This window comes from Stenella coeruleoalba (assembly GCF_951394435.1).
Source record: "Stenella coeruleoalba genome assembly, chromosome: 17".
In the NCBI taxonomy this organism is placed as follows: domain Eukaryota; kingdom Metazoa; phylum Chordata; class Mammalia; order Artiodactyla; family Delphinidae; genus Stenella; species Stenella coeruleoalba.
The window spans coordinates 51757703-51783880 of NC_137163.1; the positions used below are offsets into that span (position 1 = coordinate 51757703).

The window sequence follows — 26178 nt, forward strand, 5'->3', positions numbered from 1 at the left end:
GGATTGGAAGAATCAACATTGTGAAAATGACTCTACTACCCAAAGCAATCTACAGATTCAATGCAATCCCTATCAAACTACCACTGGCATTTTTCACAGAACTAGAACAAAACATTTCACAATTTGTATGGAAACACAAAAGACCCCTAATAGTCAAAGAAACCTTGAGAACGAAAAATGGAGATGGAGGAATCAGGCTCCCTGACTTCAGACTATACTACAAAGCTACAGTAATCAAGACAGTATGGTACTGGCACAAAAACGGAAAGACAGATCAATGGAACAGGATAGAAAGCCCAGAGATAAACCCACGCATATATGGTCACCTTATCTTTGATAAAGGAGGCAAGAATATATAGTAGAGAAAAGACAGCCTCTTCAATAAGTGGTGCTGGGAAAACTGGACAGGTACATGTAAAAGTATGAGATTAGAACACTCCCTAACACCATACACAAAAATAAGCTCAAAATGGATTACAGACCTAAATGTAAGGCCAGAAACTATCAAACTCTTAGAGGAAAACATAGGCAGAACACTCTATGACATAAATCACAGCAAGATCCTTTTTGACCCACCTCCTAGAAAAATGGAAATAAAAACAAAAATAAACAAATGGGACCTAATGAAACTTCAAAGCTTTTGCACAGCAAAGGAAACCATTAACAAGGTGAAAAGAAAACCCTCAGAATGGGAGAAAGTATTTGCAAATGAAACAACTGACAAAGGATTAATCTCCAAAATCTACAAGCAGCTCAATAACAAAAAAACAACCCAATCCAAAAATAGGCAGAAGACCTAAATAGACATTTCTCCAAAGAAGATATACAGACTGCCAACAAACACAGGAAAGAATGTTCAACATCATTAATCATTAGAGAAATGCAAATCAAAACTACAATGAGATATCATCTCACACAGGTCAGAATGGCCATCAACAAAAAATCTAGAAAAAATAAATGCTGGAGAGGGTGTGGAGAAAAGGGAACACTCTTGCACTGTTGGTGGGAATGTAAATTGATACAGCCACTATGGAGAACAGTATGGAGGTTCCTTAAAAAACTAAAAATAGAACCACCATATGACCCAGCAATCCCACTACTGGGCATATACCCTGAGAAAACCATAATTCAAAAAGAGTCATGTACCAAAATGTTCACTGCAGCTCTATTGACAATAGCCAGGACATGGAAGCAACCTTAGTGTCCATCAACAGATAAATGGATAAAGAAGATGTGGCACATATATACAATGGAATATTACTCAGCCATAAAAAGAAACAAAACTGAGTTATTTGTAATGAGGTGGATAGACCTCTGTCTGTCATACAAAGTGAAGTAAGTCAGAAGGAGAAAAACAAATACTGTATGCTAATACATATATATGGAATCTTAGGAAAAAAAAAAATGTCATGAAGAACCTAGTGGTAAGATGGGAATAAAGACACAGACCTACTAGAGCATGGACTTGAGGATATGGGGAGGAGGAAGGGTAAGCTGTGACAAAGTGAGAGAGTGGCATGGACATATACACTACCAAACGTAAAACAGACAGCTAGTGGGAAGCTGCCGCGTAGCACAGGGAGATCAGCTAGGTGGTTTGTGACCACCTAGAGGAGTGGGATAGGGAGGGTGGGAGGGAGGGAGACGCAAATGGGAAGAGATATGGGAACATATGTATATGTATAACTGATTCACTTTGTTATAAAGCAGAAACTAACACAGCATTGTAAAGCAATTATACTGCTTTAAAGATGTTAAAAAAAATTTAAAAAAACACAATAAAAACAAATGCCTATTAATAAATATTAAACACTAGAATTATCTTTATACAAGTAAACTTTTACCTTAGTATTAATAGCTTTTATATATTCATACATACAGTAATGCATATACATTATTACAACCCAGAAATACATTCAAAAGGAAATATAAACATTTTACCATCAATTTTTAAAGAATGTCAAATATAAAAATCATTACCTGAAAAATCATTTCTTAATGATAAAGTGTATGTATCTTGATAAATATTTTATAACCTTTTAATAGATACTTTTAATTGTACTCAATATTATTTAGATAATAAACCTCAATCTGGCTAAAGATGTTCTGTTATGTGTAGAACACACTTCTGATACACAGCTTGCCTAATTCTGCCCTGTTTCCCTAAGATTTTCATACATACAACAAAGTCCAACCAAAACACACACACAGTACATAATTTGTTTACTATATACAGCTAACAATGGAACCTGACCACAGACTTCTGTATAAGTTGCTAAAGAACCAGAAATTTACAGCACAAGATGCTGTGCAAGCTGAGTTGGCCCACTGTCTCTCTGCTGGCTATAGACAACCAGGAGAGTGGATCAACCTGCAAATGAGAACTTATTATTTAACCTCCAAAGAAAGTGGAGTTGAATGAGCCATCCTGAGGTAGGATTCTGAAGAGTTTTCTTTTTGTATCTTTCCTAATTCCTTTCTACATTTTGGGGTTTCAAGTTGCCTCAAAACACTATCTATGCCAATATTTAAAATTTATATTTTCTACTTCTTGCGATCAAACCTATTTAACAGAAGTCCCCTCCACCCCCCATTCTTATGGATGTTTGCTTATGACAATAAATGATCACCAATTGGTCAAAGTTTCAGACAGCATTAGATTTTTTTTGGAACAAAACTACCCCCAATCCCAAGAATATATATTTGGTGGTCCAAAACAGATGAAAGCATTTCTGAGAATCTGGAATGGGAATCAGAATAGCTGGAATATGCAAAACTGGCCTTAAGTAAAATCAGGAGGTAACTGGTCTTGTTTAAAGCAAACCAAATGATTATAACTAAAAGTAGAAGACTAGGAACTGGTAACGACAAGTTATTTTATTAAGAAATTGCATTTATGAAACTACCACTTAATAAGGAGAAAACCTGATTGTATAGTTATGATAGTAAACTAGAATTAAAAAAAAAAAACTTAAAAGTGCTTATGTATGGGCTTCCCTGGTGGCGCAGTGGTTGAGAGTCCGCCTGCCGATGCAAGGGACGCAGGTTCGTGCCCGGGTCCGGGAGGATCCCACATGCTGCGGAGCGGCTGGGCCCATGAGCCATGGCTGCTGAGCCTGCGCGTCCGGAGCCTGTGCTCCGCAACGGGAGAGGCCACAACAGTGAGAGGCCCGCATACCGCAAAAAAAAAAAAAAAAAAAAAAAAAAAAACTGCTTATGTATATCGGAAATGCTAATTATTTACTAAAGATCAACTAAAAAATACCTTGTAATGTATAACATTTAAGAAAAATCACGAAGATAGAAAAGGGAAAAGCCTGGAGGAAAAGCTGTATTAACATCTTATAATTTCCTAATTACCGAGTAGAGGTATCGTTGGTTGAACTGTTGCATAGCTCCCTGCAGTTGGTTCCGCTGAGACTGCCACTGTTCAAAATTCCGCACAGATTCCATGGTAGGCCGCTGCCAGGTTGTTGTCCTGGTGTTATGATCTACATAATAAACTCTTCCCCGATCATCAACTCTTCTTTCCCAACTACCAAAAATAAAATAAGCAATAGTAAAAATGAAAATAAAGAATAATCTCTTACTATAAGAAACTGGAAAGTAGTTAGGTAATACTTCACTTAAATAATTTAAAAATCAAGTCCAAGAGCTAAGTTTAAAAGAATGTAAATACTGATACTCCTCAGAAAAATTATGAACATGTAACACTTGCTATCTATTTTAGCTAAACTACCTTCCCATTCTTCCCTATATGATTTCTAAGGGCTGTCTAAAAAAGAGGCCATAGACTGAACAGTAACAGTATGACTATACTTTCTCCCTCTTTTTTTGATAAACATTTACTGAGTGTTTACTGTATACCTAGCAATCTGCCTCTATCATTCCTGCCCACGTAAAGGGTTTTAACTCAACTTATATAGCTTTTTAACCTACCTTTCACGGTTACACTGCTGCTGAACTAAAGTGCAGATCGAGCCATGCTGTTCCACCTATCACCGTTCTCTGGCATGGCATAAAAATGAACCCATTCGCCATTTCAGCCTTAACTCCCTTAACGTCTTTCAAGGGACCCATATGAGAGCCAAATCAATTACTTGCTGGCCCCAAATGTGTCATATGTTTCATTCTGTCATGCCTTTGTTTTAATATCCCCTCGGAACAGAATGCCCTTCTCTACCAGCCAGAATTCTCCCCATCCTCCAGTTTAGTTCACCTTAAGCCAATTTATGTCATTAATTTATATGATTTCAGTATCCTTTCAGCAACCAATCTCACAAAAATAACATAGTTCTTGTCTGAAGTTTCTGGACTTTGAATATGTTTTATATTGGTGGACCCTGAGTTGCATCTGGAAAGACAGTTTGTGAATGACCTTGAATGACCACTTAAGAGCATAAACTTTATTTAGTATGTAACAGAAATGCTTTTTCATTTAAAACCCTCTATTATTTTAGTCATAATGTAATACAATTTTACTTGCAGCAATCTTTTAGATAATAATTTTGAATGATACTAATATTTATTACGTAAGTGTCATTCAATAGCATAGTTTAGATCCCTATCTATGGAGAACCATACATATAAACTATCCTAAATATGACTTTCATTCCTTAAAAAATAACAAGGACTGAAATTGGATCAAAATTCTACAACTACTCTCAGTAAACTCATGCCAATGTTTGACAATCTCTTGGAAGCCCTTCAGACTACCTGTAAAAGAGACACAATGTAACAAATTTCATCTACTGAACATTCATTACTCACAAAAGCAAATCAAGGAAACATAACATGTAGAATGAATCATTTTATAATGTATTAAATAAACTTTTAAAATTACATGTATAAAACACAACTGAAGATGCATAAGATGCTACATTACCCTGGAGGTAAAGGTTGTGGCCTCTCCCATGTGGTCGTTCGAGTGTTATGATCCACATAATAGGTTCTACCATGAGGATCTTTTCTCTGTTCCCACCTTCAATGAAAAAGCAAAAATAAAAGATAACAAACTAAGACAATCTGAAAAATGGTTCCTTCTTATAATCCAAAAAATTACAGATAAGTTTTACTTTAAAAGGTCACAGATATACATAAAATAAAGTTGTTTCTTTTTTCAATTATTGTGCTTTTTTTTAAAGAAGATATCTTTTTTAAAAAAATATTTATTTACATATGTATTTATTTAGTTGCACTGGGTCTTAGTTGTGGCAGGTGGGCTCCTCAGTTGTGGCTTGAGGGCTCCTCAGTTGAGGCTCACTGGCTCCTTAGTTGAGGCACGTAGGCTCCTTAGTTGTGTCATGCGAACTCTTAGTTGAGACATGCATGTGGGATCTAGTTCCCTGACCAGGGATGGAACTCCAGCCCCCGGCATTGGGAGTGTGGAGTCTCAACCACTTCACCACCAGGGAAGTCCCTATTGTTGCCTTTTAAGTTCTTAATTATTCACCTTTCATCAACAGTACTGGCAACTCAGTAAGTACAGTTAGCAGAGGAAGACAGAATAATACGTAAAGTTTTTAAAAGTTACTAATTTACAGAATTCCAAATCATCAGAAAACAGAAATTCAATCAAGAGCAGAGGAACTTTCAGCCTAATATCATGCCCAGAGCACAAAATGTCAATGAAGTAATATCCATTTTTGCAATTTAGAAAATACACATCTAAAAGATTTTAGCAGAAATCTCCTTAAAGTATGTTGTGACACAGCTCCATGAAAATTCTTTCTTCTATCTGCATATAGTGTCTTCTTTTTGTGTACACTATCCCTCTCTTGTCTTTGGTAAGCCTCTGAGTTTATGGACATCCAATTTTATCTTTTTCTGTTCTATCTCAAAGACACTCAATCTCTGATTTTCCCCACCCTCATTTTCTCCTCTGTGATCCCTGTTTCTTCCTTTCCAGTCTTTCCTTAAAATGGTATAGAAGAAAAATTTTAAACATAAAAAATAAAAACCTGGTATTTCTGAGTTTAATATTCTTGTTTTCACCTGAAAGTAGAATAAATGGAAAATATTTTCCTTTCGCTTAAACACAAGGATCCAATTTAATTTGACTTCTTTTTGATTAGAGAGGCCTTTAATTTTTAAATTATTTTCCTACACAATGACCGTATTAAAGTTATTCCCTAACAAGGTGTACACATACATACATATCTTAAATGGCATGCAAAAAAAAATCATTTGTTTAAGCTGCATCTGACAAACATTAGCCACAACAAGCTTAAACAGTAACCATGAACAATAAAGATGCCCAAGTTCACAACCGATTCAGGATCATATAGATTATTAAAAGTATCTATTATGAAACAGTGGTATAAAATCCTACACTGGAACATTCATGCTACCCTGTAACTACAAAAATTTAGATATTCCTCATAAGTATTTTACTAAAAATAATAACCTGAAATTTCAGATTTAATTCATATGTTTTTATATAATAATAAATGTTCATGGGAAGGCAGGATTTAAATATGGAATTTCATTTTAAAGACATTTCTGGAATACCTAGGACACAAACCAGTGGGTTACTTATTTGTAGGAAAGCTTAACAGCCAAAAACAAATACCTACAAAATATATCAAGTTTCAAGAACTTCCTGATAATGGTACTTTTGCTATTTTTAGGTATTAATTCCTATAATCAGTTCTTGAATTTGTACTGCTATTCTATATCAAAATTTCCTGGTTTCCAAACTTTCTTTACAAATACTCTTTACTACTTTTAATTTAGCTTTAATTTTTATCAAAATTATATATACTTTCACATACTATTTAATATATATCTCACAGTTATATAATTATGTAACCTCCACACAGTTTAAACAATCAGATAGTCTATGAGGCTCATTACAAAAAAACAATAGTGCCTACTGTCCCCTAATCTCATTTTCTACTCCCCGAAGGCAACATTTTCAACTGTTTTAGCCAATTCTTTTAGTATTTACCTCTTTTTTCTTATTAACAAGCTTACTCTACTAATTTAATTTCAAGCATAATTTATTGATTTCTCACTATGAAAGGTGAAGCTGTAAGTCTCTTTCCTGCACAGATGTACGCATATACACTGTAACCTGGACCCTCCTTCCAACTCTTCCAAATACACACATATGCTGTGTCCTTCCCTTATAATTATTATGACTGTGTAAACCCTCCTGACAGCTGAGCTATGAACACACCATGATTTCTTTGTCTCTTTTCCTCCCATTTCCTTATTTTCTTCGTACTTATTAATTTAACTACAAATACTTTCTAGTTGCATAAATCTCCTCTCAAAATATTCAAGCTCTGGGCTTCCCTGGTGGTGCAGTGGTTGAGAGTCCGTCTGCCAATGCAGGTGACGCGGGTTCGTACCCCGGTCCGGGAAGATCCCACATGCCACGGAGCGGCTGGGCCCGTGAGCCATGGCCGCTGAACCTGCGCGTCCGGAGCCTGTGCTCTGCAACAGGAGAGGCCACAACAGTGAGAGGCCCGCGTACCACAAAAAAAAAAAAAAAAAAAAAAATTCAAGCTCATTGAGTATTTTATCAGTCACACCTGCCATCAAGCTTTCCTTTCATCATCTTGCTGGTAACTCCTTTCACTTGGATCCCCCGTCCTTCACTTTTATTTACCTAAATTTGGAGGAACAGGCATCCTGGTAGCCTCCTCAGAGAGTAAACTTACATGGGAAGTAAACTTTTGGAAACCCAGGATGTCTGAAATGTATTTATTCTGTGTGCACACTAACAGTGAGACTAGATCCAGAATTCTAGGCTGAATATAATTTCCCTCAGCATTTAAGGTATATTGTCTCCTAGCTTCTTGTGTTGATTCTGAGAAGTCTAATGCTTTATGAGATTTGATGATTATGAGATTTGCTTTTTTCCATTTTTTTTAAATCTCTGGAAATGTTTATAATTTTTTCCTTTGGCCCCAATGTACTAAAATTTTCATAACAAGTTATCTTAATATAGATTTATTTTCACTTATTATCCTGAGTTTTGGTGACCCCTTTCCATAAGAAGTTCCTCCTTCTTGTTTGTAAAAGGTGGGTTATTTTTGGTTATTTTGTTAAATATCTCCTATTTTCTCTTTCTGGAACTTCTCTTATCAGACCTTCTGAACTGGTCCTCTAATTTTTCTATTTTATTTCTTTTACTTTATAAATTTATGTTCTACTTTCTGGGAAATTCATTTACCTTTATTAGCCACATCTTCCAGTGAATTACATTTCCAAGAGCTTTTTACAAACCTCATTCTTCCTTAATATGTTACATCTACTCTTGTCCCTCTTAGAATATTAAAATAGTCTGTTTTCTTCAAGAGCATTTTCTAGGTTGTTTGTTTTGATCTTTACCCTTCACATTAAAAGGTTTCCCTCAGATGTCTAATGAGTAGGGCACCAAAAAAACTGACCAGGAGCTTTGTAGGTGGGGCTTGTGGATTGTGGAATTAATTGAAGGGCAATATAATGAGGCTACTTTGTTGGTAAACAAACAGATTATCAGTATTTTAGTCTTTGGGCAGCAGCGTGGGCGGGGCTTTGACAGAAGACACTTCCAGTCTCCTGGGTGGAATAGTAAAATCCTGGTTGTCAGTATTTTGGGATTTGGGTATGAAAGAAGAATGTGGGCTTGGAAATTCACTTATAACTTTATTCAATTATTAACATCATAAAGGTTCACTTATGTCCCCTGGTGTAGTACAGTACCTTGCCCTCAATTGTGCCTGGTGTTCCAAATGCAGAGAACCTCCAGAGAAGAAACCCCTAGGCAAGGTAGCAGTCCTAGCTGCAGGAAGGAAAAGTAGGGATTCATTTCTCAATGTGACTTTCAAACAATCTTGCTGTTTACAGTGCTGTCTTCACAGCCACTTCCAAAGGTATCTGATGCTGCCAATTCCTGGGCCTTCAGGGTGGAAGCCTGAAAGGAGTTTCAGGGGCTCCAATGCGTAGAACTGGCTTTCCCCACTGACAGGCCAGAATTCAGCTCTCTTGGATTTGCAAAGTCATCCTCCAGATGACTGCAACCTCATGAGCGACACTGCACAAAAGCACCCAGCTAAACCACTTCCAGATTCCTGAGCCTCAGAAACTGTGTAAGATTATGTTTGTTGTTGTAAATTGCTAAATTTTAGGGTACTTTGTTACACAGCAATAATTAATACAAAAGGAAATACTATAAACCCATTCAAAAGGATTAGGGTTAAGCCTACACATTTAGACGAAAAGCTTCACGAAGGTTGGGCCTTGATCAATATTGCTCATCAGTGTACTAATAGCACATAGCACAGTGTCTGCCACAGAAGAGATGCTTACTAAACATTTATTAATATTTGGTGAATGTGTGCACCTACTTGTACCGACATGGAAATATGACCAAGTTTTAAAAAGCAACTGAAAAATAGTATGTAGAGTGTGATTCCATTTTCTTAAAATAATTCTACAAGTCTTTGCAAAATAGTAATTCACATAGTTGCTCTTTATCCTTTTCACCTACTTTTATCCTTCCTCTCATAGAACCTGTCACTATCTGACATTATTGAGTAGGTTTTTAATGCAAGGCCACTGCCGGTCAGCCTGCTGTAACACTAGCTCCACAGCAGCAGAGTCTTGGGCTCTCTTGCCCCTCTGAACACCCAGTGCCTGGAACCATGACCGAGAGAAGCTCGCAAATATATGCCACTGGAATAATATTTAGACACCACTCTCTCTGTGGTAAGCTTAAGGGGTATTTTAAAAGTTTCTGTATCATTTAAATGTTTTATTTGGTCATGTCTTAATTTTGTGATCAGAAACAAATTTTAAATTAGGGGACGGCTTCCCTGGTGGCGCAGTGGTTGAGAGTCCGCCTGCCGATGCAGGGGACACGGGTTCGTGCCCCGGTCCGGGAAGATCCCACATGCCGTGGAGCGGCTGGGCCTGTGAGCCATGGCCACTGATCCTGAGCGTCTGGAGCCTGTGCTCCGCAACGGGAGAGGCCACAACAGTGGGAAACCTGCGTGCCGCGAACAAACAAACTCCTGTCATGCCCCACCCTGTCTTCCTGGGGTAGGGCATCCCAGGTCGTGGACATGCCATGTACCCAGTTGCCCTCTGCTGACAACGTTCTTGGGACAAAGAACTCCTGGCCCACAGGGGAGGAGCCTGGTCAGTTTCACCACCTGACCCAGTGACTCTAGGATCCCAGTGTGCTTTTCTCCCCTGCCCTGACAGCCGATTCACAGGAAGGCAGCTTGCTGAGTTTTTACTCCCAGAGTGAGAGTCTACCTTTGGGAGCATGACGGTTGCCAAGAATGAGTCCCCAGTGTGTGAGTGGTGACCAGAGCAATCCTTGGGCAGCAATGAGGAAGGAAGGTGCTGGCAGGGGAAAAAGGCGGTACCGGGATAAAGGGGCGTGGTCTCAGGCTTGATGTGGGAGACTCACAGTGATAGCCAACTAGAGCTGTACCCGGGGGTACTATAAAAGTGATGAGCTGGAACTGGCCAGAGACTAGATTATCCCTGCAGTGGAAATTCATGAGTACCCCTCAACTAGTTGCAAATTACCAGGTCGACTGATGAGACTTCTCAATAGAATTCTTTAATTTCACGGGGATAAGTGCTAACTTATAACCGCTACACCTCACCTTCAACCATAATACTCTCCCTTCCTAGTATTCAGATGTAGCTTCCCTTTCTCATATATTTCCAAAACCTACTGCTGAAGAAAGACCTTGTTAAAATAATAATAAATGTGGAAGAATTTTGTTAAATATATTACAATAAAAATGATAGAATTTAGTTGCTGAGTGGGTAACTACTGGTTTCAAACTTGGATAATGGGGTAGGTGGTAAGACTTGCCTTCTCATAAACCACGACCAACAGTTGCCCCTCTCTCCTGTATGGCTTGCCAATCTCTCTCCTGGCTCCTGCCCATCAGCAACTGACCACCATTATTAGGTCACTGCCATTTTTTAAAACAAAAAACTACTCCTCAATACTGTATCTTTTCTTGCTCACCTCTACCAAACACTCCTCTCTCCCTGTGTGTTCACAGGGAAAAAGTTTTATGCATTAGTTCTCACTCTTTCAAAGAGTTTTCTATCACACTTCCATCCCTTCCATTCACTCCATCACACAGCAGTCTGAATACAGCTCTATTTCCCAGAAATCATTCTGTCAGAGATCAACAATAAATAATCTCTTTGTTGTTAAATGCAATGGGTGCCTTTCAGTTACCTTACTTGAATTTTCAGTAGCTTTTGACCTTGTTACCATTTCCTCCGAATCATTTACAAGCCAGGGCCTTTGCCCAATTGCTCACTCACTCAAAATCATTTAATCAAGCACTAATTCACTTATAAATATTTATTGAGTACCTGCTATATGGCAGGCATAGTTTTAGGCACAAGGAATACAGAAATGGACAAAATAAAGCCCCCTTTTCAGTCTAGTGGAGAGAAAACTGACAAAAACACAAAAATGTATGTCTCATGGTGATTTAAGTGTTATAAAGAAAAGTAATACAAATAACATCATGCTGATTAAAAGAACCCTAGTCAAAAGAGTACATACTGATTCTATTTATGTTAAGTTCTACAACAGGGAAAACTAATCTATAATCTATTGTGGAAAAAAGCTTTTAAGGAGGAACAGTGGCTGCCCCCCTCCAAGTAGGGACAGGGACTGACTGAAAGCTTGAGAGAACTTTCTGAGGTGATGATAATACTCTAATCTTAATAAAGGAGTGACAAATGAGCATTTGTCAAAACTCATCAAAATGGTACATTTAAGACTCATGCATTTCCTTCTATGTAAACTTTACCAAAAAAATCTTTAAGCAAATATTGAATTCTAGTTAATGATATGCAAGCCGAAGTTTTGAGGGGCAAAATGTACTGGTATCTGCAACTTAGTTATCAGGAAATTATATTTAAACATTAGACAAATGGAGAGATGAAGAGATGTGTGATAAAGCAGGCAGAGTAAAATGTCAACTACAGAACCTAGTGGTAGATAGATATATGGGTGTTCACTGTAAAATTCTTTAAATTTTTCTGCATGTTTGTAAATTTTCATAACAGAAGGTTGGGAAAAAATAAGGCAGGGGATGGGGTTCAGAGGGACCTGATTTGGACAGAGGGAATCAGGAAAGGCCTCTGGAGCAAGGTAACATTTGAGCAGAGACACGCAGCTATCTGAGGAATAACACTCCGCACAACAGTCAGAGTACAAGCCAAGAAAGGGCTCTAGGCAAGACGACGCTTGGCATAACACTCACTGGGGCTGGAATACGCTTCCTTCAGAACACTCGTGATTCTAGCATCTACGACTGTACTGTGTAGTTAGCCACATAAGTTACCCAAGAGCGGACACACGGGAACTAAGAAGATTGTTGCGGAAAGAGGGAAGATGACGCCGATTGGAAACTGCTGGCTCAGATGGTCACACAAGCCAAGTGCTGCATAAGCCAGAGGGGTCACCCTTGCCTCCAGCCTCCGACTCTACCTCCCACAGCTAATTACCACACCCATCGTAACGTCGCCCCAGGAGACTAGCATCTACCTTAGTGCAGGCTGTTTTTACTTCTCACCTGGATTAGTAGCATCTCAACCTTCTAGGTAACAGCTCACAGAGTAAGAATACACTTTACATAAATGCCTCTGTTCACCCTAGACTGCTATTTACCTACAGATTTTACACACATAAGCACACATCAGAAAAACAAACTTTCCCAAAACAGTGTTTACCTAACACACTTCAGTTTTCTATTCTAGTCCATGTTGACTTACTTTATTATGTTTTCAAATGCTGGTCACAATCTATTAATAGGCTGCAACTTGCAATTTGAAAATCACTCATCTAGATCCCTACAAAATTCTCCTAATGCAAAGATCACATACAGTGGCTACAGGCATGCTGAAGCATGTACTTGGCCACACAGAATTACGTTTATGTACTTACCACTTTAAACAGGAATATGCCCACTTCTCTCATGTATGAAACAACCTAGCTGCTATTCTAGCTTGTCCCTTAACTCCTAATCTGTCTATACCACTCCTAGAATAATTTTGCTAAAATGCAAATATGACTGTGGCACTCCCCTGCTTAAAATTCTTTAATGTTTATTCATGGTTTTCAGGAAAAAACTCCCAAACTTTTAGCAGGTATACAAAATTCTTCAGAGGACTGTTTATTCTTCAGTACTACATAGCTTGCTTCCTCCAACGCTCAACTCAAGCTGTAAAAAAATACCATTTCCTGAGTTCAGTTTACTCGTTTATGGATGTTAGAAATCCGAATGTGCAGTTGGCGCCACTAAGAATGAAACCTTTCACCACTTGTGCCTCCATTATTGCTGTGCTAACTCCTACGCCTCTTTCAGAAATCCACTCAAGGGTCACCTCTTCCAGAAAGTACTCTTTATCTCAGTATAGCAGGTTACTCCCCACTAACTTCCCTCTACATATGTTCCCTCCCACAGCACCCTAAACTTACACACCTCTTGCTTAGCTTTAATTGAACTGTATAGACAATGACTATTTATTTATCTTTACCCCCACATCAGATCATGAGGTTCTTGACAGTAAGAAGAGCTTCTTATATATTGGTGTCATAATGGCAGACACATGAGACTAAGATAAATGACTAAGTTGCCAAAGACAGAAGACAAAGGGAAAATGAGAGATTTTTGAGAGGAAAGGGAAGAAATGCTTGCAGGAAGCAGTGGAGATTTCCAGTAAGTAGAAAAAAATAAGCTCAGAGAAAGCTCTGGTCTGGATATATAGATTTAATAGTTAAAATGATGGGATTTTAACTATTTAGTTATTTAACTATAACTAAAATAAGATTCAACAGAGGCAGCACATTCAGGAGAAGACCAAAGGCTGAAACACATTCAGGAGAAGACCAAAGGCTGAAACCACGATTAGGCAATAGGCAAAATCAGATGAGCCAGTAAAGAGCACTGAGAAAAAACAGTTCAGAAAGTAAGAAAGGGTATGGACACAGTGACTGTGATGAGCAAATGATGGCAATGAGGTAGAGACCTCTAGAGGTGCAGTTTCCACAGCTAGAGAGTAGAAATTCTAACTGCTGTAAGCTGTGCAGGACAGCACTGTATACACCGTACTTTCATCACAGCATTCTCAAACTGTATTGTATGTATGTTTAAAAACCTGAGCCACTAAACAAGCTTCTTGGAGGCAGAGACAATCGATCATTAATTTAACATACCCGGATGGCAGAGTTTCTGTGTTGGCATTTCCAGACTGCTGCCGGACAGGTTCCACACAAACATCTGGCTGTCTTAATTTGGCTGCTTCGAAGGCAGAGCTACTTCCAGAACTGGAGGTAGAAGGATCTAATGTACTTCTAGCTTCAGACCCAAATGCTGCACTGTTAGAAAGAATACATTCATTGTTTTCTGAGGAGGTCAGTATTTCTTGAACTGGAGGATCTTCGACAGTAGTACTAGTGCAATTTGAAGACAAGGCGGTTTCTCCAGATACTATTGCAGTACCCGTGGTGGAAGCATTATCAGTTGGTGCAGATGAGGATGATTCTCCATTAACTGAAAGGGGAAAATTAGTAAGATGATCTATCAAGGAATGACAAAGCAACCAGTTAACCCATCAATTACATTTATTCAGAGCCTAATTTATACTGAGCAACATATCAGGTATGGACAGAAATAAGACAGACAATAATTTTTGTTGTTCACATTTTAGAGATGAACGTTAAAATAATAAAACTTAAGACTATATATATATACACACATATATATATATATATATGTATACGTATATACCAATAACCCTAACTTAGAGAAAGAGAAAACAACATGAACAAACGTTTTTCCTCCAAAGAATCAATTCTGAATATCTGCATGGGTTATATAAAAACCTTAAAATGACCCCATTCAAGCTCCCTTTCCTATGCAAAATGCAGCTAATATCAAAAGAACTCTTGCCAAATATAAAGTGGCATTAATTCTTAAGAAAGTACTACAGGGGACTACAAAAAGATCCAGGAACTCGTTCTACACTTGCTAAAGAAATAACCCAGCACTGGGATCCAGCGATATAATTTTCTTTATTTTCATTTCAAATGTGATTCATCCATTTCAACTACGTGTCACTATAAAAGTGAGTCAAATTAAAACTGGAAAGAGAATAAATTATTGAACAAAATCTATTAGAAAATCACACATCAAAGTTTTAACTGAAACAGAAAAGGGAGACATAATTAAGAGTAATGGAACGTTCAGGTGGATTTTTAAAGAAAGAGATTTAAATAGTGGGAAGGACAGAAACGAGTACTACTAAAGGAATCAAATAGTAAGCACAAAAAACAACAGAACCAATGAAGTTCTGTACCAACTACAGGGGAGAGTAGCTTTGGGAGAAAAAAAATCAATAACAAAATATAAAAAATAAAATGTTTATAGTGCTACCGGTACTCAACACTGTTAGATAACATGAAGAAAAGAAAAGAGAATGTGCAGAGAGACTAAATTCTGGGTCTCTTACATGATGTTCAGAATTGATATATGATAGTCAAAGTGAATTTACTTATTTAATTTTCACTCTTCAACAATGCAGAAATTAATTTCCAAAAAAAGAAAAGATTAGCAATAGTATTTTCAAAGCAAAATAACACTAAATGGGAAAAGAGGAATATTTGACAAAAGACAATCCAGTCCAATAAGAAAGAATCATAAACTCTTAGGCTTACTAAAACATAGCACATGCTACACAAACTGTTAAAAACAGAGGAAGAAAATTAATTATTAAATAGCACCTTTCAGTTGTTCAAGGCAAAAACTTCTCTCCTACAACAATTCAACTGCAAGTGCTCTCAGCTCTTCTCTCCGTCTACACCACTACCCCTCTGTCCACCGTTCCTTGTTTACTCTACTGCAATAGCGTCCTAATTGGTCTGCCTGCTTCCTCTCCGGTCCAACTCCAATCCATTCTCCAAACAGCAGCCAAAATAATCTTATAAAAGCATACACAGATGTTTTCACGCCGTAATTAAACATACCCATTACAACCAGAATAAATTCCAAACTCTTTACCACAGCTCATGACAAAGACTCTACACAGTCTACTCCACAGGTACACCTGACTTCTCAAAATGGTCTCCTTTCTGTTCCTTGAATAGAACAAACGCCCTCCCATTCAGGGACGTGCACTTGCTGTTCCCACCGTCTCAGAATAGCTCCTGACTAGCTGCTTCTTATCACACAGAGTCCAGACTCAACCGCTCCTTCAGAAAGGCAGTGCTGGGGTATCTTACTTAATGCTGAACCTGCCCCACCGTCCCTCCAGGCTACATATTAGACTGTTTTCTCACGTTCTGAAATATTTTATTTGTTTTTATTTCTTTTTTATTGAGTTCAGAATGCAAACACTGTCAGACTTGTTCACTTTTGTATTTTCAACAGTTACAACATGCCTGGCATACTAAAACAATAAATGTTAAATAAAGACAAATCACAGAGAAAAAAGTGAACATACCTCTGTCAAAACTAGGCAGATAAAAAGAGTATTAGTAGAAATATTAAGTATATGAAGGATTTAATAACACAGTCAATACACCTGTTCTAAATTACAGGGTTAGAGAGGTAGTTTTGAGTTTCCATTATATATATATTCCATCCAAACAATCTAAGAATTCTTAGAAAAAAATGACATGTAAGGGACCAAAGGAAAATTCCAATTCTATAATCAGAAGGTGACATTCTGACTATAATTCAATAAAACTAGAAACAAAACAAAATACAACTTATTGAAATGTTTACTAAAAGTCTGGCAGAGTTTGTTAAACATTTTTTTAAGGATTATCTTATTTAACAGAACAATGCTATGAGGCAGATACCAGCATTATTCCCACTTTACTGGTGAGAAAATGATGCTTATATGTCCATAAAAATGACAGTTCTCCCCCACCCACAATCAATTTTGCTTAGAAGATTAAAAAGAAAACTAATTATTAAGCTAAAGAAAAAAAATAATGAAATCACAAACTTTAGGGAAACTAAGGGCAATGAAAATATTTGTATCAAATATTTGACATGGCAAAAGAAGTATCCAAGGATATAAGAACAAATAGCAATAAATGAGCTTAGCATTCAATTCCAGAGCTAGGGGAAAATGGTAGAAGGAAAGGAATTAAAGGAACAATAGATCAGAATTTCCTAACTTACCTGATCAGAATCAGTTGGGATCTTATAAAAAGTACAGGTCTCAGTTTCCATTCTAGAATTACTGAATCTCTAGGGGAATTCTCTAGGGAAGGGGCTGGGAATCTGTATTTTTAACAAATGCTTCAGATGAATTCTTACCAGAAAAGTTGGAGAAACCATGAAATAAACGTTTCCAAATTTTATAAAGAAAAATATAGTTTGGAATACCATGTACAACTTTATATCAACAAGTCTAAACTATATTAACTAAACTCACTCAGGAGAAAGAAAAATTGAAAAGATGAGAGTAGAAATGGAAAAGGTGATGAAAGATCTAATACTATCCTTCCAAAAGGCACCAGGCTCAGTTAGTTTTTTGAAGCCTTCAATGAACAGATTACCCCCATGTTGTCTGACGTGTGATAGTACATTGGTAGAGAAAAAGAAAAAAGGAGTTCCTTAATTTATTCTGCAAGGGTAATATAACCCTAAAACTGAAACTGAATAAATTAAAAGATGGCTCGATATAAGGAAATTGGGCTTCCAATTGGTGGCGCAGTGGTTGAGAGTCCGCCTGCCGATGCAGGGGACATGGGTTCGTGCCCCGGTCCGGGAAGATCCCACATGCCGCGGAGTGGCTGGGCCTGTGAGCCACGGCCGCTAAGCCTGCACGTCCAGAGCCTGTGCTCCGCAACGGGAGAGGCCACAACAGTGACAGGCCCGCGTACCACAGGAAAAAAAAAAAAAAAAAAAAAAAAAGATGGAATATCAGGAATAGGAGCCGGTTTTTTTCTTTGCTTTTTGGTTTTTCTTGGCCGCAAGCCTTGTGGGATCTTAGTTCCCCGACCAGGGATCAAATAGGGCCCCGGCAGTGAGAGCGCCGAATCCTAACCACTGGACCGCCCAGAAATTCCCAATAGGAGCTATTTTAACTGGTCTGTTCTTAATTTAGAGACAATCCTGAATAATCTAAAATGTTTCCTTTTCCCTTTTGCTAATAAATCTGAGGCAAATGTTCTTACCAGAAAGGATACCAGAATCAGAAAATAAATGCATTCTGCTCACTAATTTCACCCTGTTTATCTGTGTTTATCTTCTCTGCATTTTCCAGACACCTTAAATTAATGACTAATAAGTCTACTTATTGTGGGTACTTAGGATCTTAAGTCTTTTTTAAAAAAAGGGCAGCATTAATAAATTACATTTTCAAAAAACCATTCATGTCAGTTCCCACATTTACAAAAAACTCACCAAATGCATGGTAAATATCCCCCCAATCTTGGGTATAAATATACAATAGTCTTATCTATAAACCCATCTATTTTCATTTAATTACTAAATTACTTCCTTACATGTTTCTACTTTTTAATACTTTCCCATAAATAGATGAAGGAAAGAATATAGGCTCCGGAATGAAAAAAATAGGATTCCAACTCTAGCCCCAAGACATACGCTAGTAATCTGAAGCAAGTCCTAAGATTTGAGTTTCAAGAAATTCATCTGGGGCTTCCCTGGTGGCGCAGTGGTTGAGAGTCCGCCTGCCATGCAGGGGACATGGGTTTGTGCCCCGGTCCGGGAGGGTCCCACATGCCGCAGAGCGGCTGGGCCCGTGAGGCATGGCCACGGAGCCTGCGCGTCTGGAGCCTGTGCTCCGCTGCGGGGGAGGCCACAACAGTGAAAGGCCCGAGTATCGCAAAAAAAAAAAAGAAAGAAATTCATCTGAGTTAATTTATAAAGATCAAACAAAAAATGATTTATGAATATTACAGCTGAATCCATCGAAAGACAGGATTATAGAAAAAAGTCTTCCTTAGGCAGTCCTTCTATAATAGAATAACAGTTACTCTTAGAAAATATAAAACTTTTGGAGAGTTACATCAGCTCACAGTACATTTTACTACCAAGTTATGTGCCAAGAAGTAAATATTTGTATGGTAAAAGGTTAGGAACCATTCATTACTAACAAATCAATGAATTCCCTCAAGTTCTTTTAGAAATATATTCTATATTATGAATTAAATAGTATTTTTTGTAGCATACAGCCTAAGAATCTAGCTATCAAGTAAGTACTTGCTTAGTGAAATGTGTGGTTATTTCTAAACTAATACATTTTTGGAATATCTTCCTAAATAATCTAGAAAAATTCAAATTACTAGAAAAAATTTCAGGTATTGCAATCTTCACATTCATTTTATAAAACTGAAGATTAAGAAAGATTGTACGATAAGAAAAGTACAGGTATAGATAATAAAATTTAATTTCATTTTCATTTAAACAATGTGTCATAAGCAGCCATGCTTACCAGTGTCATTGGCAGGCTCAGATGTGAGTGGTTTTGGAGCTGGTGTGTTTTGGGGTCTGGCAGCAACCTGAGATGGAGATGAAGGTGTGTTGTCTCCATTAATTACATATGAACAGCATGAGTTTTGTACTACAGTGTTTGTAGGTACGTGATTATCTATTCCATTAGTACCTTCAGCAGCCAACCTATAAAAAAAAAAAAGAAAAAAAGCCTTACTTCAATGAATTAAGTACAATTAAACAACCTATCTATTTATTTATTTTTGGCCACGTTGGGTTTCCATTGCTGCGTGTGGGCTTTCTCTAGTTGCGGCAAGCGGGGGTTACTCTTCGTTGCAGTGCATGGGCTCCTCATTGCAGTGGCTTCTCTTGTTGCGGAGCACAGGCGCTAGGCACAGAGGCTTCAGTAGTTGTGGCGCACGGGCTTAGTTGCTCTGCGGCACGTGGGATCTTCCTGGACCAGAGCTCAAACCTGTGTCCCCCGCATTGGCAGGCGGACTCCCAACCACTGTGCCACCAGGGAAGTCCACAATTAAATAACTTTTCATCAGAAGTTTCATAAGAAATATTTACCAAGCTCTTAACATTGAAGCAAAATGATAGGTATAAAGAGTAATGAACAAAAGATACCCTGATTACTTTTCTAACAGGTTATTTTTTACATTTTATTACATACTTTGCTATATTAAAGTTTAAATTACTTTCGGTTCTAAGTGTATACACACTATAAGATAAATGTATCAATATATTGAGATATACAAATATACTAAGTCAAAATGAATTCAGTCCCTCAAACCAATGTTCAATTTGTACATTTTAAATAGTCTTAAATAGACTTAAATAGCCTTAAGAATATTAATATTTATTTTAAAATGCTCTGAAAGTATTTTCAAAAAGGTCATGAAACTTATAAAAATCAATTCCAAACTGTTTATTGGAACTTTATTGAATACTGAAAGACCAAAAAATTCTTAAAAAATTGATCACAAGTTATTATGTACTAGCACTAAAATAATGAGTACATGATGATCAGAAAAAGCGAAATATTATATCCCAGAGTTAGAAGAATTTACAGTGCATTCATACTGCAATAAATGTATCTACAACTACAAAATCAAACACTTTGGCAGGGAGTTAGGCAATACCATGTAAGTGACCAAGAGAGCTTTTCCATATACACAGGTCACCCTGTATCTCTTCTCCAGAGAGCAGCCTTAATTTTTAAAAAAATATAAATCAGATCACATCTCAGTTGTTTGTCCCACCCCATCTATCTCTCTGATCTATTTCTCTCCAAGTTCTTCCTTGCCCACCTTGCAGGAGACATACTAGTAAATTAATTTTATATGAAAATCATGCTGAAAAGTCTTCAAATGTTTATTATAAATTATTAGACACAGTGAGTAAAATTATAATGACTTAGAAGATTATCAAAGAAAGGTTAAATATATTCTAGAGTTATAAGAGTCTGCAGAGCATAAATTAACTAGAAATAGGGTCTTTTTACTTGTTATTTCCTCTGTCTGGAATGCTCTTCCCTGAAATCTCTCCATGGATGGTACATTTTTGGCCTTTTAATTTTAGTTCGAATGGCACTTCCTCAGAGATGATCCCCTGACATTTCTCTTTAAAACAGGCTTCTTTACATTCCTGTCACCCTGTCCTGTGTTTCAATGACTTCATAGTTCTTATTGCTATCTCCAATTAGCTAATTTATTTCTTCACTTGTTTACTGACTACCTCTATCCCACCAGAATGAAAATTTCACAGGAACAGGACTGTATCCTTAGTGCCTAGACTAGTGTCTGGCACCAAACAGGCACTCAGTAAGTATCTGGACGATAAACGATACTTTCCCTTGTCACCTACATATTTGGAATGAGATGTGTTGAGGAACTTCAGGCAGGTGAGGTTTTGAAAAATTTCCCAAGTGATGTTGATTTGTACACCCCTCCCAAGACACCCAGTAAGGATCAGTGATCTGGCAGTCCAAGTAAAAGAACCCAACTCAAGTTCTCCTGGTGCTTGTAGAACTAATCTTTGATTCAAAATGTGTTACTATACAATAAACAATATTAGGTTTTAGCTTGGTAGTGATTCAAGCTCCTTTATCCATCTAAAATTATATTTCAAAAATTATTAAGAACAGATATATATATGTACATATATATAGATGCACACACGCTAATGCATTTTAATCTACCTGTTGTACCCTTTCAGTCCTGAATTTTCTCAGTGTAAATTATAATGTGGATACTAAATAAATTTAAGCCAAATATATATTCAGAAGACATACTGATCTGTTCAAGTGCTCTATGAAAATCATTTAATGGCAATTTAGGAGTAATATTAGTAACTGCAGATTAATGAAAGTCACACTTTGTCATATACTGGCATGCTTTTTCAAATGCAACAAGTCAATTTTACAGCAATATATTTTCATATTTTCAGGTGTTCATTCCACTATATTTGAGCTATTACATGCTTTTATTCTAATACAAATTATTTCAAACAGGAAGTCTCTATTAACTGTCATCAAATGTGAACATATGGGAATCACAGAGATGGCAGAATGATCTCTGAGGGGAGACCGCAATCTGTGCACCATCTATCTTCTAGTGATTACAGGAAGCTGCCAATTCAGACAGCAATAAGATGACCATTTCCCCACATTATCTGACTCTATTTACTGATAAAATATGCCTAAATACAGATTTTTAAAATACATTTCCAATAAAAAAGAATGAAGTTCTGACACTTGCTACAACATGGATGAACCTTATGCTAAGTAAAAGAAGCCAGTAACAAAATATCATATATTATATGATACCATTTACAAGAAATGGCCAGAACAGGCAAATCCACTGAGACAGAAGATTAGTGGCTGCAGGAGCTGGGAGGAAAGAGGGATGGAGAGAGACTGTTCATGTGTACAGAGTTTCTTTTTGAAGATGGTAAGAATGTTCTGAAATTAGACAGCAGTGATGGTTACCCAACTCTGTTAACCTAAAAACCACTGAAATATGCACGTCATTCTTATGATATGTGTATTATCTCATTAAAGCTGTTATTTTTCTAAAAACTACTTTGATAAGAATTCAACCAAATGATATGCTTAGATACAAGCTTTTAAATTCTATGGCAAACTCTAAACTAAGGTTTAAAACTTCATATGTGGGAAATGTTAATTACTTTGTCACAAATACTAAAATAAAACATTCTACCTGGTGGTTGTCCTTGCCGAAGGGTCTCCATTTTCATGTAAGGCATCACCATTTTGCTGTATTTCCACTGAATGACAAAAAAGAAAGACACTAGGTTTTTATATACTTCTTGCTGTTTTTTTTTTCCTTCAAATTTTGAAAACACATGAAGTTATTAGCTTACTGGTTGGGGATGAGCTGCAGTTTGTTCTATTTTCTTGCTCAATCACCAGTCCATCAAGCACAACTGTTAATTCACCAGTTTGCACAACACCATTCTTGGTTTCCAAGGAAAGTTTTAATTGTTCTTTCACTCTTTCCACTAGGGGGAAAAAAAACCCCTAATTTAAACACTTTTGTTATATACAAAAATATGTTTTAGAAATCAAAACTACATATCAAGAATTACTCTAATTCAGTGCTTGATGGCTACATGTGGAAAGAATTATATGTGTTTTTATCTATGGGCCCTTCTATACTACACCAGAATCACTTCCTTTCTCACCTAGCTGAATAACTCCTTTCCCTCTACCACATACTTTCAATATCACCTTTAATTGCCCCTTTGCACAGCATAAACCTCTGAGAATATACAAATATATCTAGATAATAAGCTCAGCAATTGCCTAAACTTGTTCTTTGTCCCAAGGTACCACATAAGACTTGTGGTTAAGGCAAAATTTCTGCAGGAGAGTCAGGGGGTTTGGTTCTTAATCCCAGCTCAGGAACTTCTAGCTGTATTTGAGTAAGTAGTCAAAGTAGTCCAGCTACCTAAAGCCTCAGTTTCCTCATTACAAAATGGAGATAATAGAAGCATCAAACTAAAGGAACTGTCATAAGGTCCAAATGCAAAGCCACAGAGAAAGTTCTTAGCACCACATCTGACACACAGTAAGTGCTCAATAAATGGTAATAGTTTATTATTTCTTTTTCATATAAGGCCAAATATTTCTTCCTATTATTAGGATATCTAATTCTTACTTAAACTCAAAGTCATTTTGCTTCAACTTCTCCTATCCCACAGAATACATATCAAAAGTATTAGTGATCCCATTATTATCCAAAATGAGGCCAGTTACTTCAATCTGATCTTCACTTCTGAAATCATGAAACATATTTCTTCTTAGATTATGTCCTTGACTTTGGTCCCTCCTATATTTAACAAATTTGTTGGTTTTTTTTTCACATTTACCAAATGTCTAGCACAAACATATTGACTAATTACCCAAGTACAGAAAATATAAGACAAAAAAAAAATCTGTAACAACTAACCATTAGACAGGAATTCTTTGCAAAAAATTTAAAAACCATGTAATAAAGAAAACCTTGTAGAAGACCTACCCCAACCATTTTCACCACCATAAACCTCATTTCCACTCCACATCACAAAATCAACATTAATAAAAACAGAGAAACTAGAGGACATATTAATATTAAAGTACCAAAAAAAAAAAAACCCCAACCCTACAAAACCATGAATTTCAGTTTTATCTAGATTCTAATAATCTATGTCTGAAGAAAACTATATTGACTACCATTCTATTTCATTTTTGTCACCTTTCTCTATTTAAAGTATCTGGAATTTGGAGGTTCAGCTCTCGTTCCTAAAATATTTAGCTATTTGAGTAGATTCTTAAAGAATAGCCTTTTACTCAATAGGCTTTGAGTAGATTCTTAAAGAATGGCCTATATGGGAAAAGAATCTAAAAAAGAGTGGATATATGTATTCACTTTGCTGTACACCTGAAACTAACACTACATTGTAGATCAACCATACTCCAATAAAAATTTAAAAAAAAAAGAATAGCCTTACAAAATCACTTTAAAGTAGGTCTCTTGGTAGTAAATTCTCTCATTTTTTTAAAATCTGTAAATGTTTGGAGTCTCATCCTGCAAGATTTGTTGGACATGCCGACTTTGTATTGATAATGATCTCTCAACTCTTTGAAGATATTTTTCCACCATCTTATCCTATTACTGCTAATTATGTAAGCCTGATTTACAAATCTTTGCAAATGACCTGTTTTTCTCCATAGCTGCTTTTTTTTGTCTTTGGTGTCATGAATTTCACTTTGATGAAAGCATGACCTCCTCTTTATCATCCTTCTTTGGATATCAATGAATCCAGGGGCCAGCAAACTATAGACCATAGGCCAAATCTGGCCCATTACCTGTTTTTGTAAATAAGGTTTTAGTTGAACACAGCCATGCTCATTCATGTACATATTTTCTATGGCTGCTTTCCAACTACAATGGAAGAGCCGAATAGGTGCAACAGAGATTATATGACCTGCAAAGCCTAAATATTTACCATCTGGTCCTTTACAGAAAATGTCTGCCAACTTCTGCTTATGGGTGGCTTCTTACAATTTGTGATCTTTGATGCTGAGTTCATTTTCTGATATTAATCTAAGGGTAATCTTTGGGCTTTAGTACAGGCGGGGTCAGTTTCTTATTCTTTCAGTGGTGTGAGGGCACCCCAAGAGTCAAGACTACAGGAGTCTAAGCTCAGCTCCCCTAGCTGGCTGTCAGCCAAAAGTGCTATCAGCATCATCCACTAAACTAACTCTAGTTCATAAGGTTTTGTCTTTTTTTTTTTTTTTTTTTTTCCCGGAAGAACGGGGCCGTTGGAGACCACCCCTGCCTCTTTGCAAAACTCATCAATGCCACAGAAACTCGTCCTATCCAGGACCTAACTGTTCTGCAGTGGGAGGTTGTTCATAACATCTAGCCTTTCACAATTATAACATGGAAGATTGGGATATAACATTTCTGAGTCATAAAATTGGGAGGACTTATCACATAAATAATTCTCTCTACGTGTGTGTTGAGAGGGGCTGGAATATGAGGGTATTATTCTATTACAGTATAAACAAGCCAACTCAGACATATTCATCCATTCAATATGTGATTGCCTAGTGTGTGGCGGATAGTGCAATCTGGGAAAGCAGGATAAACCCTGACCAGCCTAAAGTAGACCTCCTCCCTACCATTACTCCACTTATTTCCTTCAATGGACTTACCACCAGAATTGGGGGGGGGGGGGCGCAGCGGGGTCCATCTCCCCAACTAAACTGAAGTCTCCAATAGAGCAGAGATCTTATTCAGCTAATTCAGTGATGTATCCTCAGTATCTGACAAAAGGTAGGTGCTTAATAAAATTTAAAATAAACTATTAAGATAGAGCCATCCTCAGGAAACTTACAAGGCAGGCAGTAGCTGATTATTTCCTACCTCCTGGACATTCTTCCTTAGTTTTAATTGGGGAAAAGAACAGTCTGAACCTGAGTTTCTAGGAAGCTACATATATGACTAGACAATTTATTCTTTCATCACGGACTTGTCAAAAACACACACTCTCTCTGTCCCCACAGAAAACAACAGATCTTCAAAAATCTTGGTTTTCAAGACATTTTACAGAATTAGATTTAACTCAGAGTCACATTCTGAAGCTATTTTTTTCTTGCACACAGTATTATCTACTGCTAAGTAACAAATTATCCTAAAATTCAGTCACTTAA

The 26178-nt window shown here is 37.1% G+C and overlaps 1 protein-coding gene across 2 annotated transcripts in view; it reads right to left on the reverse strand.

Annotated features, from left to right (window-relative positions):
- The window catches only part of WWP1 (WW domain containing E3 ubiquitin protein ligase 1), a 115052-nt gene that overhangs the window by 38802 nt on the left and 50072 nt on the right, over positions 1–26178 (reverse strand). For both annotated transcript variants that reach the window (XM_079901449.1, XM_079901450.1), the window contains 6 exons: positions 22842–22979; positions 22679–22745; positions 19456–19640; positions 14201–14537; positions 4886–4981; positions 3361–3535 (listed from right to left, as the gene is read on the reverse strand). In XM_079901449.1, coding sequence (XP_079757575.1) covers positions 3361–3535; positions 4886–4981; positions 14201–14537; positions 19456–19640; positions 22679–22745; positions 22842–22979 — 998 coding nt within the window. The remainder of the gene's footprint in view (positions 1–3360; positions 3536–4885; positions 4982–14200; positions 14538–19455; positions 19641–22678; positions 22746–22841; positions 22980–26178) is intronic.